Source organism: Balaenoptera musculus, chromosome 9, assembly GCF_009873245.2.
Source record: "Balaenoptera musculus isolate JJ_BM4_2016_0621 chromosome 9, mBalMus1.pri.v3, whole genome shotgun sequence".
Classification (NCBI taxonomy): domain Eukaryota; kingdom Metazoa; phylum Chordata; class Mammalia; order Artiodactyla; family Balaenopteridae; genus Balaenoptera; species Balaenoptera musculus.
Window position 1 is genome coordinate 15,468,036 of NC_045793.1, and position 18,666 is coordinate 15,486,701.

Below are 18,666 nucleotides of genomic sequence, written 5' to 3' on the forward strand. Positions count from 1 at the left end.
TCTATTTGATCGTGAAAAACCTTATGATTCTTGATACTTCAGTCATGCACTGCTAAGATCTTATCCTAATTGGTCTCTCCACTTGTAGTCTTTTCTCTCGCCAAGTCATCTAATATATTGTTAATATAGGCCTTTCCCTAAAAGGGCCTAAACGTGTGTGGTTCTCTGCAGCTCTGCTTCAATTCGATTCTGCAGGCGCCTTCTGCAGGCCTACTACGTGCGCGGTTTGCGGGTTTCACAAACTCAGAGCATCCTGTATGTTCGTTTCCCAATGACCTAGACAGGAGGCAAGACCTCTAGACGGGAGACAGGATGGGTAGAGCTGTGTGCGCCTTTTCTCGCCTCCTCTACTGCACGTCGAGCTCCTGGGAAGGGAGCCCTACCTTTCCCTCGCTTTGTCCCCGAAGGCTGTCCTACCAACGCAGGCGCCCCACTCACACCTGCTGCCCCGCACAGACTCGAGCCAGAGGAGGAGCAAGAAGCCCGTCACGTTCGCGCCGGCCAGGTTTTCCGGCTCTGACCCCTCCTCGTGGGCCTCCCTCCCTGCGGGCGTCCCCGGGGGCGGGACGCGCCGGGCCATCAGGGCGGCGGACCCGGTGTTCCGTGCGGGTCGCGGCGGCGCCGGCCGCCGGCCGGGCCCAGGCCTCCAGCGTCCCGCGCGTCCCCTCCCAGGAGGCGGATCCCGGGGGCGGGCCGGGCTCTGACCCCGCGCCGCGCAGCCCCCGTGCGCCCGCGCCCCGCGCCTGCCGCCGGCAGCCCCGCAGGCAGGAGCCCGGCCGACCGGGAGGTGGTGCTCGCCTGCCCGCGCCCGGGCCCGCGCGTTGCCGGGCAGCGGCTTGGAGGCTCCGAAGGGGGCGGAGCGGCGAGGCCGGCGTGCGGCTGGCGGCCCCCGTCCGTCCGCGGTTCCGGCCCCCGGCCAGCCCCCGCCTCGCCGGCCTCCCTCCGCACCGGTGCGCGGCGCCCCGTCCCAGCAGCCGCCGCCGCAGCGGCCGCCCCTCCCGGGCCTGAGAGCGCTGAACCGCGAGGCCGGGCCGGGGCGCCGACCGGGACAGCCGGAGGCGCGGCGCCGACGCCGAGGCGCGGCCATGGAGGGGAAGACCCGCGCCGGGGTCGCGCTGGTCCCGGGGCCGAGCGGCCGCGGGCCTTCCGCCCGCCGCGCCCGCCGCCGCCGCTCGGGGCTGCTCCTCCCCGGCCTCTGGCTGCTGCTGCTGGCCCGGCCGGCCTCGTGCGCCCCAGGTAAGCACCGCGGAGACCCTCCGGCGCGACCCTGCCTTCCTTCATTGCTGCTATTTTCAAAATCCGGCTTTCCCCGCCCATCCTCTTTTATTCTCCAGCGCTCCCTCGCTCTCCTTTCTTGAGATGCTTTTCCATTCTTGTTGGGCCCAGCAAATAAAGACACGCAGAAAATAATACGAAAAAGCAAGCGGGTTCTGGCCAGTCTTGCTGAAGGTCTGCAAAGCTATTCTGTTATCCAGGGAGGCTGTGGCGGGTCTGGTGGCTTCACCTCAGAATGTGCCTTTATTTTCCCTGCAAAACGCAGGCACTGGAATTGTATTTGTGCGTGGCTATATGAATGTGGTTACATCAAATTTTTGGAAATACTTTATTGTCGGGGCGAAGGGGTACATTCGGTGTGTTTGCTTGAAAACAGTATTGCATTACTCTGGGTGGCCCTGCGTCCCCCCAGATGCAGGCAGCTGGCGGTGTCCCCCAGTGCACCAGGACACAAAGAACATGCAAAGAGTATCTCTTGGAAAGCGCCCTGGCCATGGATCTTTCCAGGGAAATAGCTATTGCTGTTACTTCTGCAAAGGCATTAATACAACAGAGTGTGAAAATATTGTGATTCTTAAGTGTCAGGGCATGAAAGGAGTAAGGGCTGTTTTTATAATAGATGCAGTTTACTGACTGTTAGCGTGGAATTAGGAGGCATGATTTATGAAGAAGCATGTGGGCGGGTTTTGTTGTTGAGGAAATGATTTAATTCATATTGCTTCTCTGAAATGTTTATTTGTCCACCCCGAGCCTACACACAGGATGGTCTGGAAACCATCTCTGAGATGACATGCTGCAAGCCAGTGATTGCCCCAGCACACACACACACTTGACCACTTTGGGGGCAGGAAAGGTGGAGTGAGCAGTGCGCAGAGCTGGTGCACACTGAACAAAACCAGAAAGCTGTGGAAGCAACTCCAAATCCTCCCTTCTCATGGGAGCAGTGCCAGAGGACTGGCAAGTGGCTTTGGAAGGAAATGGAACACATTTGAAGGTGTCCCTGGACCTCACTGTCGGAATTATAACCAGTGCCACGTAGAGGATGGGACAAAAAAGCATAGGAAGGGACTTAAGGGATCATAGAATGGAACTGCTCCTCTGACTGAAGAGGAAACTGACAGAGCAGTGACTTGCTCAAGGTCACAGGCTAGTTGGTGAAGACTCATCTCTTTTCCATTCTCCTTACGGCTCTTAACCCGTGGACTTAGGCACACCTGAGACCTCCTCAGAGCTTTCCTATAGCTGGGTAGAGCCCTGCTCAGGGAGTTACACCAGAGCTGGGGGGACAAAGTGGGTCTCTTTCAGGCAGTACACAGAGAGTGCAAACAGCTTTGTCTGACCTAGCCCCTCAGCTCTCAGTCCTGCCTCTGAGTGTTCTAGCCTGTGTGTCCAGAGGAGCAGAGACCCAGGGCTTTCCATGAGAAGAGGTAATCATGAAGAGGGCTCTTGGCGTTAGTCAACAAAGCAAGCCCATCTGATACTCATGGATTCATCTGCTGGGGGACACGGCAAGCTAATTGTTCCCATTTACTGAGTGCTTGCTGTGTGCCAGGTGCTGCATTTTACTTACATGATCCAATCACACTCATTTTACAGGTGAGAAAACTAAGGCTTCAGGAGTTTAGGTTAGTTTGACTCCAGACTCTATGCATGTAACCTCTCTTCAGCTTCCCCATGTGAACATGGCCATCTGGATGTGCTGCAGATGTTGTGGATAATATAAGTAATTCTCTTGATAAATTTAGAATAAATGGAGCTGTTTGTACTGTCCCTCCATAACTTTCTCGTCGGGACAAGTCTGTTCCTGTTCCCCCTTAACCCCCAGTACAAATATTCAACCTGGTGACTTGAAATTATATTTCCGCTCTAGAGCTGACAGCACGGAAGCAGAGACTTCATCATTTCACGGGTTGGCGTATTGGGCTCCCCTGGTTGAGGCATGCAGAAAATAATAATAATAAAGCTGCTTCTAGGGTGGGTCATAGGATAGGAACTGAGAAGGGGAGGGACACAGCGCCTGTCCTCAAGGGTCCAGGTGGAGACCCAGAGCGGCGCATAAACAGGTGCAGACCCTTGCACGGACTGTCCCCAGGCAGGAAAGGCAGTGAGTGAAAGGGCTCCTTAAGGAAGACCTCTTAAAGGTGGCCCCGATCCACTTGAAGGCTGAGAGGAGTGATATTGGTGGAGGGTGGCTTCCTGATGTAGGATAGCTGGGCATGGTGAGTGGCAGGTGATCCTGAAGAGATGCTGCATTTCAGTCCACGTCTTGTCTCTGTGCCACCAGGACCCTCTGGCTCCTCTTCCTGAGTGTTGTATTTTCACCATTGGAGTGGGGCTGGGGGAGGCTTTGCCGAACCTGCCGTGGTGGTTCTGTTTCTGAAGAGTAAGTGGTATTAGTCAGAAAGTGGCATGTCTTGCTCCTGCCTTGGGTCTCCTAGGTGAGGCTGTAGTCCCTTCTGTGGCTGCCTGCAAACTCTCGCCTCCTTCCGCAGGTTTGTCTTTCCTTGTTAACTTTTGTTAAATGGAGTCCACCCTCCAGTTGGTCCCCTTATTTCAGTCTTTATTTAAACTTCTATGTTTTATTGATTTCTTGTCTATTTCTATTTCATTCAGCATTTTGATTGTGCCCTTTTTTGTTTGCTTGTTTAAACATTTATAAGTTTGGTCTTGTGGAAACAAATTGTAGTATTTTGGACTTGTTTTTGAATGGAGTCCTTTTAGGAGATCCTACATCCACAATATTAAAAGAAAGGATTGTGCCCATTTCTTTATCTTATTCAGGGATAAGTCTTTCTTAAAATAAGAGTTATGAAATTGATAACTTAGGAAATTATTGGAAAGTACAGAAAACAGGTATCCATAATCCCATAACCTATAGCTAACACTGTAAATAATTTTCTTTCCTTTGTTAACATTAAAAAAAAGAAAACTGAATTATATGTATTTACTTTTTTCACTCAATATTTAACTTAAGCATTTCCCTACTCATTAAATATTGTTCAAAAACAGTTTCCATCCTAATAATTTACTTAATTATTCTCTTATTATTTCCAGCTTTTTCTGCTGTTATAAATAATGCTATGATGAATAGCTATGTAGGTAAGGCTTTGTCTGTATTTCTTTGTGTGTGGGCTCTGCTGGGTGCCTAATACGTGTCTCAGTAGGTGGTTGTTGAATGAATCAACTTTTTATGTAAGGCTGTAATGCTGAAATGAACCCAAGCAGTTTATGCAGTTCACTGTTTCACTTCATCATAACCAGCATTGAATATTATTTTTAAAACTCTTGTTGCTTTAATTTTTTATTACTTTTGAGTTGAATTTTTTAATATAAATTTATTTATTTATTTATTTATTATTTTTGGCTGTGTTGGGTCTTTGTTGCTGCACGCGGGCTTTCTCTAGTTGTGGCGAGCAGGGGCTTCCCTTTGTTGCCGTGTGCGGGCTTTTCATTGTGGTGGCTTCTCTTGTTGTGGAGCACGGGCTTTCTGGGCTTCCGGTGCACGGGCTTCAGTAACTGTGGCAGGTGGGCTCACTAGTTGTGGCTCACGGGCTCTAGAGCACAGGCTCAGTAGTTGTGGCGCACGGGTTTAGCTGCTCCGCGGCATGTGGGATCTTCCTGGATCAGGGCTCGAACCCGTGTCCCTTGCATTGCCAGGCGGAGTTTTAACCACTGCACCACGAGGGAAGTCCCTTGAGTTGAATATTTTTTGTGTATTTTGTATTTGTATTCTGCGAATTTTCTGTTTTTGCTTATTTACCTGTGATATATATATATATACACACACATATATATTTAAAATTTTTCTTTATATATTAAAGATAGCAACCTTGTTTTCTCCTTTTTGTTGTGTTCTCCCCCTCCAAATGGATTTTCTTTTAAATTTTATATAATCTTGAAATTTGATTATTTTGATTAGCAAAATCTGCCATTTTGTTTTTCTTTTTATTCATTGCATTTATGCTTCATGGCATGTTAAATTTTTATCTTACTTAATGCACTATTTTATTATTAGCTTTTTGAGGTGAATATTGTTATACTTTTTGAGTGGTTTAGTATCCTATAAACAAAGACTTAGATAAATGTTTCGAAGGTGTGATCCCTCGAGCCTCTTGGGGACGTGTGGGTGCTTGTTAAGAATTTAGATTTCTGCGGCTCACCCTTGACCTACATTAGAATCTTCCTTTTTAACAAGTTCACAGCTGATTTTTAGGCACTTTCACCTTGGAACCAATGATCCAGATACCATAAACCCCTAATTGAAAGTTAATGGCATTTTGAGGATATACCACTTAATATCTTGCAATTGTCTTTTAACTGTTAGAACAATTGATTTAAAATCGTGACATTGAAACTGTTTTTGGTTATAACTTGCTTGCTTGGTTGTCTTTGGGTTGAGAATCAAAGGGCATAGAGGACGTCATTTTAAATCCTCACCTCCTGGCCCCTTGGGAACAGCTGCTGCAGTCTTTGTCAGGAAATGCCTCATTTAATCCTGAAAACAGAACCCAGCCAGGGGTTGTGAAAAGTCACCGGGGACCTGGGAGCCACAGGTTTTCTCTCAGTGCCTTGGGTGCTAGAAGCAGCTAATTACTGTAATTATAATTACACTAGGTTGATTCTCCCAGATAGGAAGATGCTGTTCTCACTGATATAATTTGTTTCCAAGTTGTGACCACCCACCTTTCATCTGCAGCTCACTGTGACATGATTTCTCTCTCATGTGCTTAGGCAGCATGATTTGTTGGAAAGCACATTGAACTGTGAGTTAACAAACCTGAACGTGCACTTCTCAGCCAATGACTTGCTGTGTGACTGTGGATAGGTTACTGTGTCCTGGGTTATTTCATCAGTGTAATAAGGGGTCGCTGAGATGATCTCCAAGTTCCCTTTAGCTCTTATATTTCAGGTCCACAGGTTGGATACCTTGGAATGCACTTGTTATAGCAACTGTCCTGCTTCTACTGAATGTTTGTGAGTGTCACTGTCTCACTGTCCTGTAGATGTTCTAGCCCAGTGACCTACTGAAGGCCATTGTGTTCAATTCTTTTTTTAAAACAATCCTCCTCCACTCTTCCCTCCTGCATCCCCACCCCCAGGACACCCACCGTGTCCATTTTCTCCTGATCCCTTGCATCCTAGATCCCCACTCCCACCCCACCTCACAAACCTAGTACCGAGAGCACAGGCTGTGGAGTGAGACTCGGAGGCTCATGAGAACCACGGGAGTCCCTACAGGTGATTAAGCAAGAAGGAAGTGACGTGACCAGATTTGCCACCTGTAACTTCATAGTGGCGTGGGCTTGATGGAAATTTTGAAAATGTATAGACTTGGTCATGTTTATAGGCTTCAAGGAAGAATCAGTAAAGATACAGTGGTTGAAAATTTGAGAAAGAGTAGAAGTGACTGAAGGATAATTCCCCCAAAGTGAAGAAGTTGCTGTGGGCAGACTGGCTCACCATAGGGAGCGGGGGAGAAATAATAATGGGGGAAGGAATCGGAGGGGACCGGGGGAAGGTTGGGAGCGAAGCCTAAGGTGATGGGAGAAATCTGTAGTGTTGCCAGCGCACCTGTGATGCCGTTTGTCCTGTAGCATCTGACTGGCCGTGTGTGGCCAGGGAAGGTGGGCGGTTGGCTGGAGTCAGGGTTGGGAATCTTGGGCAGGCGCGGTGAAGGGCCAAGGGGAGTGGAGGGATCTGTGATGGGGCTGCCGCAGGGTGGGGTCTGGGCTGGATGGGGAAGGAGGGGAAGCAGTGGATAGAGCAGTGGGAGAAGGGCTGAGAAAGGGGGTCCAGGTGAGATCGCAGAGCCAGGGGTGGTAGCAGTGAGGTGGCGGAGGGCTGGAAACTGGAGACCAGTTTCAGCCAGGGCTGGGATTGAGGTTTCGGAAGTGGATCGACTCTGGTGTTGGTCTTGGTTAAGGATTTCGGGTCGGGGTGGCTGCGGGAGGCCGTTGTTGGAGTGGATCATGAATGCAGGCTTTGGGGGAATAACCTGTGGCTGCCGAATTTGGCGGGAGTGAGGTGAGAGGACCGCACGCTGGGCGCGGAGTCCTCAGTGAATGCAGGGAAGTGACCGCCGTGATGGGGAGGAAGCTGCTCTTTCTTCTGCCCACCCCTCTCTCCATCACCACTGCCGCCGCCCCCATTCGAGCTCCCACCATCTTTTCTTTTTTTCTTTTTCTTTTTTTAATTTTTAGTTTCAAATCCTAGTTTTTCCAGGTTTTTAAAAAAAAAAAAATTTATTTATTTATTTTTGACTGCGTTGGGTCCTCGTTTCTGTGCGAGGGCTTTCTCCAGTTGCGGCGAGCGGCGGCCACTCTTCATCGCGGTGCGCGGGCCTCTCACCATCGTGGCCCCTCTCGTTGTGGAGCACAGGCTCCAGCCGCGCAGGCTCAGTAGTTGTGGCGCACGGGCTTAGTTGCTCCGCGGCATGTGGGATCTTCCCGGAGCAGGCCTCGAACCCGTGTCCCCTGCATTGGCAGGCAGAATCTCAACCACTGCACCACCAGGGAAGCCCCCACCATCTTTTCTGCTTTTGCTCCAGCCAGTTCACCCTCCCCCTTCAGCTGGAGGTCCTTGTAGAAATATATCTGGTCACGTCACTTCCTTCTTGCTTAAACGCCGGTGGGGCCTCCCGTGGTTTACCTGCTCCTCCAAGTCCGAGTCCGCAGGCTGGGCTCTCGGTACGAGGTTTATGATGGAGGCGGGAGCGGGGACTAGGACGTGGTGGGTGCAGAGTATTCAAAACGTTGGTGCTGAAAAGGGCCAACAAGAGGGGGAAGTGAAAGGATTTGAAGCCTGAGATTTGCCCTCCTCAGATCGAGGCTCAGCCGCAGAGAGGCTGCTTTTCCACTCCAGTTTGTGCTTCGTGGTGACCGGCCGGCAGCTGCTGGAGGGCCGAGTCCTGCTTTGGGGGGTGCTGTGTCTGTTCAGGGGGTGAAATAAGGCAGGACGTTAAGGGAGGGTGAAGGGGGAGCGGCAAGTGGGAGTCCCTGGGGCCAGTGAGAAAGGGGAGGAATCGGCCAGTACGGGGTGGGCTGGAGGAGGAGACAGATGTGGCTGGAAAGGGCGGCAGTGAGGGCGGAGCGAAGGCTCCCGGGGGTTTGGAGGGGATGAGACCCAGGGAAGAGTGGAGGGATTCACTTTATTTATTTATTTTTTAAATAAATTTATTTATTTTATTTATTTATTTTTGACTGCATTGGGTCTTCGTTGCTGCGCGCGGGCTTTCTCTAGTTGTGGCGAGCGGGGGCTACTCTTTGTTGTGGTGCGCGGGCTTCTCATTGTGGCTTCTCTTGTTGTGGAGCACAGGCTCTAGGCGCGCGGGCTTCAGTAGTTGTGGCACATGGGCCTAGTTGCTCCGTGGCATGTGGGATCTTCCCGGACCAGGGCTCGAACCTGTGTCCCCTGCACTGGCAGGTGCATTCCCAACCACTGCGCCACCAGGGAAGCCCTGGAGGGATTCACTTTGGGGTGGAGGAGAGCAGAAGGAGAAACGGCGCTAGACCTGTGGGCAGAGATGGGCTGAGGGGCTGGTGACTGACCTCCCGTTCGTGGGGCTGGTGGACGAGGCCCTCTTCTGAGAAGAAGGCAGGTGTGAGAGGGGCTCGGGAGCTTGAGGAAACACCACTGGTCTCCGGAGGAGATCGAGAGGAGGTGAGTGCACGAATCGCCGGGCGGCGCACGGCCCGGCCGCAGATGGGAGGCCTGTCTCGGCAGCAGGCCGGGCAGGCGCGCTCTGCTGGCCTTTCCTGCGGCCCTGGTGGCCCAGAGCCCCGGCGGAACGTGAGGGGGTGACAGCCGTCCTGGGCGGTGGGTGGCACGTCTCGGTGGGAGGTCAGGGCTCGGGGGCCTCCTGCTCCTGGTGACGGGCAGGCGTTCGCGGCCCTGTGGAGCCATTGGGAAACTCTCCCCGCTCCTTTCTTTGTTCTCGTGTTGGGGCCTGGGGAAGGAACCCCTCATCACCGTGGTTTTGGGTGCTGGGATTAACTTTGGAGCCAGACAGCCTGAAGGGCTGCTGTAAACGCTGGGGAAATACTGCTGCGGAGCCTTCAAAGGGGGAAGACACACGCACAGGCACACACACACACAATCTTCCACAGCCAGCTTCTAGGGGAACTTGCACACACACACACACACACACACACACACACACACACACACAATCTTCCACAGCCAGCTTCTAGGGATACTTGCACGCACACACACACACACACACACACACACAATCTTCCACAGCCAGCTTCTAGGGGAACTTGCACCGAGCCCAGGAGACAGGTGTGGACTGGGGGGGGGGGTAGGGGGGTGGGGAGGGGAGGTCGCTAGGCCTTGGCTTCTGCACGTGCTGCGCGGAGCAGCGTCAGGAGCACCCGCAGGAGCGCGTTAGAAAGGCACGCACCCAGGTCCCGCCCGGATCTACTGAATCTACTTTTTAAGGGCCTGCGTTGGTGATTTGTCTGCACACTAAGGTTTGAAAAGCTCTGGCCTAGGCAGTGTCTCCTTGAGGTTGGGTGCATTGCCAAGACTTTTGGTGGTTGCCTGTTAGTGGGGAGTCTTTAGCTCGTAAAAATTCAGGTTTCAAGTTGGTTGGAAAAGCTGAGCGAAGGGGCAGCTGTGGGTTCAGAACTGGGCTGGCGTCTGGTGGGACACGTCGCTCAGAGAACTGCTCCTGCTCCGTGTTTCCCCTCGGCCTGGGCGTGTTTGGAAGCCTTTCGTCCAGCCCTACATGGCCCTGCAGTGATCTTGGTGGTGACAGCTGAGGATTACAGAAGCACCTGGAGGCAGCTGAAGTAAACAGGTGTCAAAAGTGAGGTGAACATGGAAGCAATTCAAGTGCCCATCAACAGACGTGAACAAAATGTGGTCCGTCCATACAAGGGAGTTATTATTCTTTCTTACAAAAGAAGGAAGTTCTCACACAGGCTGAAACATGCATGAGCCTTGACATTAATGCTAGGTGAAGTAAGACAGTCACAAAAAGACAAAAACTGTATGACTCCAGTTTTGTGGTGTCTAGAGTTGTCAGAATCACAGAGACGGAAAGTAGAGTGGTGCCTGCCAGGGGCTGAGGGGAGGAGGGAAGGGGGAGTTAGTGTTCAGTGGGAGCAGAGTTTCAGTTTTGCAAGATGAAAAGAGTTCTGGAGATTGGTGGCACAACAGTGTAAATGGACTTAATGCCACTGAACACTTAAAAATGGTTAAGACAGTAAATTTTATGTTATGGGGGTTTTATTTTATTTTTAAAAAACATTTATTTATTTATTTTTGGCTGCGTTGGGTCTTTGTTGCTGCACGCGGGCTTTCTCTAGTTGAGGCGAGCGGGGGTTACTCTTCGTTGTGGTGCGCGGGCTTCTCGTTGCCGTGGTTTCTCTTGTTGCGGAGCACGGGCTCTAGGCGTGTGGGCTTCAGTAGTTGCGGCACACGGGCTCAGTAGTTGTGGCTCGCGGGCTCCAGAGCGCAGGCTCAGTAGTTGTGGTGCGTGGGCTTACTTGCTCCGCGGCATGTGGGATCTTCCCGGACCAGGGCTCGAACCCGTGTCCCCTGCATTGGCAGGCGGATTCCCAACCACTGCGCCACCAGGGAAGCCCCTTATGTGGGTTTTTAAAAACTACAGTTATTAAAAAACCAAAGTGAGGCAGAGTAGGAACTAGCTGGTCGGGTATCGTCAGAGCTGGGAGCCACGGTGGCCTGGGGGCAGGGCAGGAACACAGGACAGGTGCTCACGTGGGAACATGCCGGCTGAGGCAGCTGACAGGCTGGGTTGGAAAGGCCTCTGCAGACCATCAGAGGCCAGATCTGATGGGGGCAGGTCGGCAGCTGGTGGCTAGGACAGCAGTCACATTTCCGGCACTTGGCTCTGTGGCACCATCAGGGATCTCCAGGCCTCTCAGCCTCAGGACCACTTCACCTCACATCACCTCATCCCTCATCCCTCACTTCTAACCTCACCTTTCACCTTACACTTTATCTCTCACCTCACCTTTCCCCTTATGCTTTATCTCTCACCTCACCTTGCCTCATCCCTCATACATCACTTCTTACCTCACCTCTCACCTCACCTCACCTGTGTTGTTGAGAAAGCCATTTGATGGAGGATGAGATGGGGATGGGGCTGGGGAAGGGGACTCTAGGAAGGGGTTGGAGTTTTCATCCTGGGCCTGAATAGAGTCTTAAGGATTTATAAAACCGAATTCTTCTTCCTCTCCCTTGGAATTGGGCTTTTAAATATTTGGATGCATTTTCAGACTTACAATAGTTTTATTTTTTTTCTGATTGTAAAAATGGTATGTGTTCATTCCACTTATGTGTACTTACTGTTCTCTCTGCCTAGAACATTCTTATCTCAGATATGATCTCTATGGTTTACTGCGCCCCTTCCTTCAGGTCTCTGCTCGAGTCTCACGTCATCAGAGAGGCCTTCTCTAACTCTATTTTCAAGAAACAGCAGCCCCTCCATAATTCCTTGCACCTGACCCTGATTTGTCTCCACGGCGCTTATCACCATCTTACACGGGTCTGTTTATTCTCCGTCTCCCTCCACTAGACAGTCAGCTCCGCCAGGCCAGACTTGATCTGTTTGGTTCTGAGTTGTTTGTTTACCTGTGCAGCAAATCTTTCTGGAGCGCCTCCTCTGGGCGGACACTGTGCTGGGCCCTGGGGATGCATCAGTGAACAAAGGTAATTACATGATGTGTGACTAGGTGATAAATGCCGTGAAGAAATGGAGCAGTAAAGGGCTTGGGAGTGAGGGGCTGCAGTGTGAATCTGGGTGGTGAGGTAGGCCTCGTGGAGCGGGTGACTGTATTAGCTGCGGGGGCCTCCGTAACAAAGGGCCGCAAACCCGGCGACTTAAACACCAGAAGTTTATTGTGGCACCGTTCTGGTCGCTAGACGTCCCAGATCCAGGTCTGCAGGGCCGTGCTCCCTCTGAAGGGCAGGGGTGGGGAGGATCTGTGCGGGCCTCTCTCCTGGATTCTGGCAGGCCTTGGCTTGTGGCAGCGAAACTCCAGTCTTCACGTGGGGTTCTCCCTGTGTGCATGTCGGTATTCAAATTTCCCCTTTTTATAAGGACAGTCATTGGATTAGAGGCCCACCCTACACCGGTATGACCTCATCTTAGCTACTTACATCTGCAGTGACCTTATTTCCAAATAAGGTCACATTCTGGGGTATTCGGGGTTAGGACGTCAACCTATGAATTTGGTGGCGGGGACATGGTTCAAGCCATAACAGTGACATTTACTCTAAGATTTGAAGGAGGCCAGAGGGTGAGCCAGACAGGTCTTTGGGGGGCGGTGTTCCCTGCAGATGAAGTAGCCAGCGCAAAGGTGGGAGTGTACCTGTGTGGGGGGATGGGAAGGAGGCCAGTGCGCCCAAAGTGGAGACGTCCCAAAGTGGAGACATCGGGGTGGGGAGTGGGAGGAAGTGGGTGTTGGGTGGGAGTGTCATAGGTGTCACGGGACTGGTCATCACCCCAGGTAGGGTGGGAATTAGAATGAGAGGAGTGATGTGACGAGACTTAACACGTCAGATTTGTTGCACATTTAATGAATTCCGATGGTACAAAAGATGTGAGTTAGAAACTGAAAATCACCCCAGATCCTTCCACTCCGAGATAACCACTATGACATTTGGTGTTTCTCCTTTCAGACTTTTTTTCACACATATAAGCACACACACATACACGTGAAGGAACAGTGCCGTCTTCTACGTGTTGTTTGCTGACTCGCTTTTTGTCACTTCACACTTTATCACAGAACCTTTCCCTTGTCAGGAAATATAGATCCACATCATGATTTTACTCAGTGTTGTGGATATTCTATACTTTATTTACCCGGTTCTCTATTGATGGGTAATTATATTGCTTTCAACTTTTGCTGTGATAAAAAACACTGCTGGGCTTCCCTGGTGGCACGGTGGTTAAGAATCTGCCTGCCAATGCAGGGGACACGGGTTCGAGCCCTGGTCCGGGAAGATCCCACATGCTGCGGAGCAACTAAACCCGTGCGCCACAACTACTGAGCCTGCGCTGTAGAGACTGCGAGCCACAACTACTGAAGCCCGCGCTCCTAGAGCCCGTGCTCCGCAACGAGAAGCCACCGCAATGAGAAGCCCGCGCGCAACGAAGACCCAGCGCAGCCAAAAATAAATAAATAAATAAATAAAATTAAATTAAAAAAAAAACCAAAAAAACCCCACTGCTATGGGCATCTTTGTACATATATCTTGGCACACTTTTCCAATTATTTCCTTAGCATAAATTCCTGGAAATAGAACTATTGGACTAGGCAGTATTCATGTATTCCATCTTGGTATATATTGCCAAATTGCTCTCTAGAAAGATTGAAGCAATCAACATTCTTTCTAGCGATGAATCTGAGTGCCAGTTTTGCTTCTACCTTTCCATAATATAGGCTGTTACCAATCTGTATTATCTTTGCCAAACTCATAGGTAAAAAATATCTACTTTAAAAAATATCTCTTTTGCATTTCCTTGCTTGTTAGTAGGCACTCAGGCCTTTGATTGAGGTCCCCTTTGCCTTCCTTTCTCTGGTTTCCCTTGCAGAAATCTCAGGGCTGACCTGGGAATAATAATACCCAACAATTACAGAGCGCTAGCCGTGTGCCAAACATTGTGCTAGGTGCAATGTATCATGTTTAATCCATACAGCAACTCCATGAGGTAGGTACTATTGTTATCCCCATTTTACAGATGAGGAAAATAGAGGTTAGAGAGGCTCACAAACTTGCTTAAGGTCACACAACTAGTGCGAGTCCTCCTCACCCTGGGAATTTCCTTCGCTCTGGGTCCATGTTAGAGAATGACTCTATGATCTCAGCCATTGAAATGCCCACTCACAGGCTTTGCTTGCTTGGTAGAGTGAGCTCTGTGGATCCAGAGCTGCAGTCAGAGCCACCTGTGGCCCCTCGCCAGCCCCCTGCCTGTGTCAGAAGTCCTGGCTGTGAAGGCACACCCAAGGCCGGGCACAAAGAAGAAGGTGCTCACCAAATATTGGTTAAGAGAAATGAAGGAAGCAGGCTTTTGAAAGTTAGGGTATTATGTGAAGGTGCCATTTTGTTTTACTTCAGCAGATTAAAAATTAAAAATTTCAAAAATAGAAAATTTCAGAAAGTTAAAATTCATATTATGAGCCCATATTCCATATCCTCCAGCACAGGGGGTAATCGTTTTCCTAATACCAAGTGACATTATCTTACTGCATTTCCTCTCTCTTATCATGTCCTGGATCATATCCTTGTGGTTTTGATAATATTTCTACTTTGTTTCAACTGTACTATTTTTCTGTAGCTTGTTTCTGACAGCAGAGTGTGTGGTTGTGATACATCCTCTTTATTAATAAACGGGTGTATACCACCGGTTTAAAAATCAATTTCTCATTAACTTTGAAATTTTGGTGGGAGGAAGTCGATACCTTAAAATAAATACATTGTTTGAATCCCAACCAGTGCACCAAGCTGTCCTACTTCCATTGTTTTATATGCCCCTTGAGCCTTTTTAGTTCTTCATAAAACACAGCGTCTTAACACCTTGAGTTCTTGCCTGGATCTGGTGTTAAAGTTTAACCTTCTAAATAATTTCCAGAAATCTTAGGCCTGAAACTGTTCTTTTTTTTTTTTTTTTTTAATCACAGTGTATATAGACTTTGACCATTGACATCCTTCAAGTTCCTCTTCTCCCTCTTCCAATTTAGGGTTCAGCTCCTCATGAGAACAAAACAACATATAATTGTAGAATATGTATTCTATCAGTTAGGATAAACTAGCTGTGCTGCAGAAACAACCCTCAAATCTCAGTGGCTTTCAGTTTGTGGCTTCTGGCTTCACATGCTGATCTTTCCCTTTATCTCTTTCCTGCACCTTTTGAATCTGGTTCTTGAAATTTTGCTTTCTTGGATCCTATGTTTTCTTCCATATTTGTCTTGGGTTTCCAGTGCCAGAATGCATGTCTGCAGGTAGACCAGATGTATGGAGGTCTCATTCATTCACACATGCATGCATTATTCAGCTAACACTTTTTTGAGCACTCACCACCACTTGCTGAGTGCGATGCTGGATGTGGGGATACTAAGATAAACATGGCAGTCAGTCATGGCCCTGAAGGAACTCAGTCCAGTAGGAGAGATAGTCCTATACATAAATAACTATCCAGCAGTATGCTAAGTGTTATAATAGAGGACTGCAGTGGTGATATAAAGAAGTCAGTAACTGGTAGTAAATGTAGGATGGAAGAACTGTGTGGGATATTTTGTTTTAAGATGGGATGTATGATGGAGCATTCTTTTAGTGCTGAAGGGGAACATTGTTTCAGTTATCTTTTACTGCATAACAAATCACATCAAGATTGAATGGCTTAAAACAATAATGGTATTTTATTTCTAGTGAGTCTGTGGGTCAGGAATTTGGACAGGGCTCAGATGGGTGATTCGTCTGCTCCATGTAGCCTGGCCTGAGGTCACTGACTTGGCTGAGTGTGGTTGGTACTGGGACTGGGCTGGAAGGTCCACGAGGGTGTCCCTCACATGTCTAGTATCTTCGTGCTCTTCCACGTACCCTCCCTCTCTCTTCCCGTGTGACTGTCTTGGGCTTTCTCGAAGAGAAGTGGTCTCAGGGTAGTAGGTTGTCATATTTGGCTTCCAAGAGGGACGAAGCAGAAGCTGCCGGATCACTTAAGATCTGGGGCTTGAAAGTTCCCCTGCTGCATTCTCTTGGTCAGACCAAGTCACAAGGCCAGCCCAGATTCAAGAGGCGGGAGGGAATAGGATCTACCCATTGGTGGATGGAATAGCATGTGCTTATGAATTGATGGTGATCATCTTTGGAGATTATCTTCCACAAGCACAAATTGGTTGAAGATAATGGGGAAAAAGGTGCAATTACCAGGGCAAGTTCTCAGAAGAGACAGAAATAAATGATAAAAGCAATAGGAATTATAATAGCTAACCAACATTTAATGTGCACTTACCATATGCCAGGCATTCTTCTAGCCACTCGACATGTATTAATTGCATTAACTTATTTAGTCCTGGCAACAACCCTATCAGCTACAATTATTAACTCCATTTTACAGATGAGGAAACTGATATACAAGGAGGTGAAGTAGCTCTCCTTAGGTCACACAGCTAGTAACTGGGAGAGGAGGGATTCAGACTCCGGAGCATTCTTGGACAGGAAGAATGGTGCCTCTTCCGCTGAGACAGATGGGACAGAGGGAGTGATGGGTGCAGGTGAGGGGTGGGGGATGATGCCATTGAGGAACTTAATGTCTGGTCGCCTCATTTTTTTTAATATTTATTTATTTTTTGTTTATTTATTTTTGGCTGTGTTGGGTCTTTGTTGCTGTGCGCGGGCTTTCTCTAGTTGAGGCAAGCGGGGGCTACTCTTCGTTGCGGTGTGCGGGCTTCTCATTGTGGTGGCTTCTCGTTGCGGAGCACAGGCTCTAGGCGCGTGGGCTTCAGTAGTTGTGGCACGTGGGCTCAGTAGTTGTGGCTCATGGGCTCTAGAGCGCAGGCTCAGTAGTTATGGCGCACGGGCTTAGTTGCTCCGCGGCATGTGGGATCTTCTTGGACCAGGGATTGAACCTGTATCCCCTGCATTGGCAGGCAGATTCTTATCCACTGCACCACCAGGGAAGCCCGCCTCATTTCTTTTTGACAGTAGGATGGTCATCACTTCAGTGCGATGGGGCAGGAGCAGGTTGAGCTTTGTGCAAAAAGTGGTTTATAACTGTAGGGTCAGTGGACCATAGCAGAAGGAGTAGAGCAGGAAGCTGTAAAGTGATTGTGAATGGTCGAGGGCCCACGGAGGCGAGGGTCATTTGTGTACAGCAGCAACCTCCCTCAGTCCTGTGGGGATTTCTGCAGCAGGGTTGTCAGGTAGAGAAGCTACATCTTGGGACTGGTTCCACAGTGGCTCTTTCAGCCCATAAGAGTATAATAGATCTATTTTTCTTTTTTAATTTTAACTTTATCTTGATGTATAGTTGATTTAATAGATCTATTTTCTATCCAGCTGCTGCTATGATTGCTTCAGTCTTACAAGATTTCCCTGGTGGCTCTCAAAAAGCAGCATTTCCATCAATGATTTGAAAAAAAATCCCCCCGCATTGACCCTATAGATGTTTCTTGCCCTTTAACTGGGTGCCTATTTAAAGTACCCTTCAAGTGCCAAACTTCAAGTCTTGAGACAGCTTTTAGGACAACTTAGAATTGGATTTCAGCCACCTGCTGTGCCCCCAGAAGAGACTCTGCTCTTTTTGGTGGGCTGAGGGGTGTGGGCATTGGCTGTCACCCAGGTCATAGGGAGGGGGAGATGGCTTCGGCTCTTCAGGTCGTGCTGATGGCCTGCATGGGGCCCGTCTGGTTATGAAGGCACTGAGGGAGAGGCTGCATTGTGTGTCCATCCATTCCCTTTAATTGCCCTTGTTGTATGGCGTCTGTAGTGCTCTTGCAGTTTCCCAGCACTCCGACCAATTATGCTCCTGGCGACTTTGACTGATTCATAGGAGTGTATCTTCATAATAGTTTGATCGCTTTGGAAAGTCCGGAAGGCACCTCCACTTGTCTTCGTAGTTCTGCAGTGCCTTAGAAAGCATTTCTTGAGAAAAGCACATTCCATATGGAAGAAACAGCTCTACCTCCAGGAGGGCTCTAGGTAAATTCCCGTGACGTGCCTGCCACTGCTGCCTGGGCTGCAGCCTGGGTGTCTGGGAGGTTCAGCCTTCTGCTGGGATTGGAAACATTTTAGTGTGTATTTTCTGACACATCATCTGTACTATCTCCCATGCCACAGAGTTCCAGGGGTTAATTCTGTTTCTCCTGGACCCTGGTAGCCCCACTCAGTTGGTCAGCCTTTGAGCAGTTGAGCCTGGGACATGACTCTAATTCCTGCTTTGATTCACCCTATCTTGGATTAACTTTTGAAGCTTCTGACCAGACCAGATTTTATCCATGTCAGGAAACTGGTAGTCTTTTCTATCTTTGTCCTCTAGTCCTGAGCACTGACCTGATACAACACAGCCATGACATTTGGAGTTGAAAATTATTAGTGCTTGAGTGTTTAAAGACGGATCATGTCTGGCTCAGAGACACAGTTCCCTACACAGTTGCTCTGTGATCATCATATACACTTTGACCCTGCAGTTTAGCTCTTTGGAATTTACTAACTTGTAACTCTGACAGTAACATTTACATAATTTTATAAAGAGATTTGAAAATGGATCATCTAATCAAGAAAAAAATGTTTCTAATTTAACATAAATTTAAATAAATCTTATTTTGTAACCAAACATTCAAGACATATTTCATGCTGAAATAATTGATAACCAATGTCAACGTTAAAAATGATCATAACAATGATTGCATTTTCTGC

At 49.1% G+C, this 18,666-nt stretch overlaps 1 protein-coding gene across 2 annotated transcripts in view; it reads left to right on the plus strand.

The window, feature by feature from the left end:
• Positions 1 to 1,031: 1,031 nt before the first annotated feature.
• Positions 1,032 to 18,666, plus strand: part of KIAA1549 (KIAA1549 ortholog) — a 147,115-nt gene continuing 129,480 nt past the window's right edge. The window contains exon 1 of one of the 2 annotated variants that reach the window (XM_036863857.1): positions 1,032 to 1,236. In XM_036863857.1, the coding sequence (XP_036719752.1) occupies positions 1,086 to 1,236 (151 nt within the window). In that variant the 5' untranslated portion in view covers positions 1,032 to 1,085. The remainder of the gene's footprint in view (positions 1,237 to 18,666) is intronic. The other variant, XM_036863858.1, reaches the window with a different exon arrangement.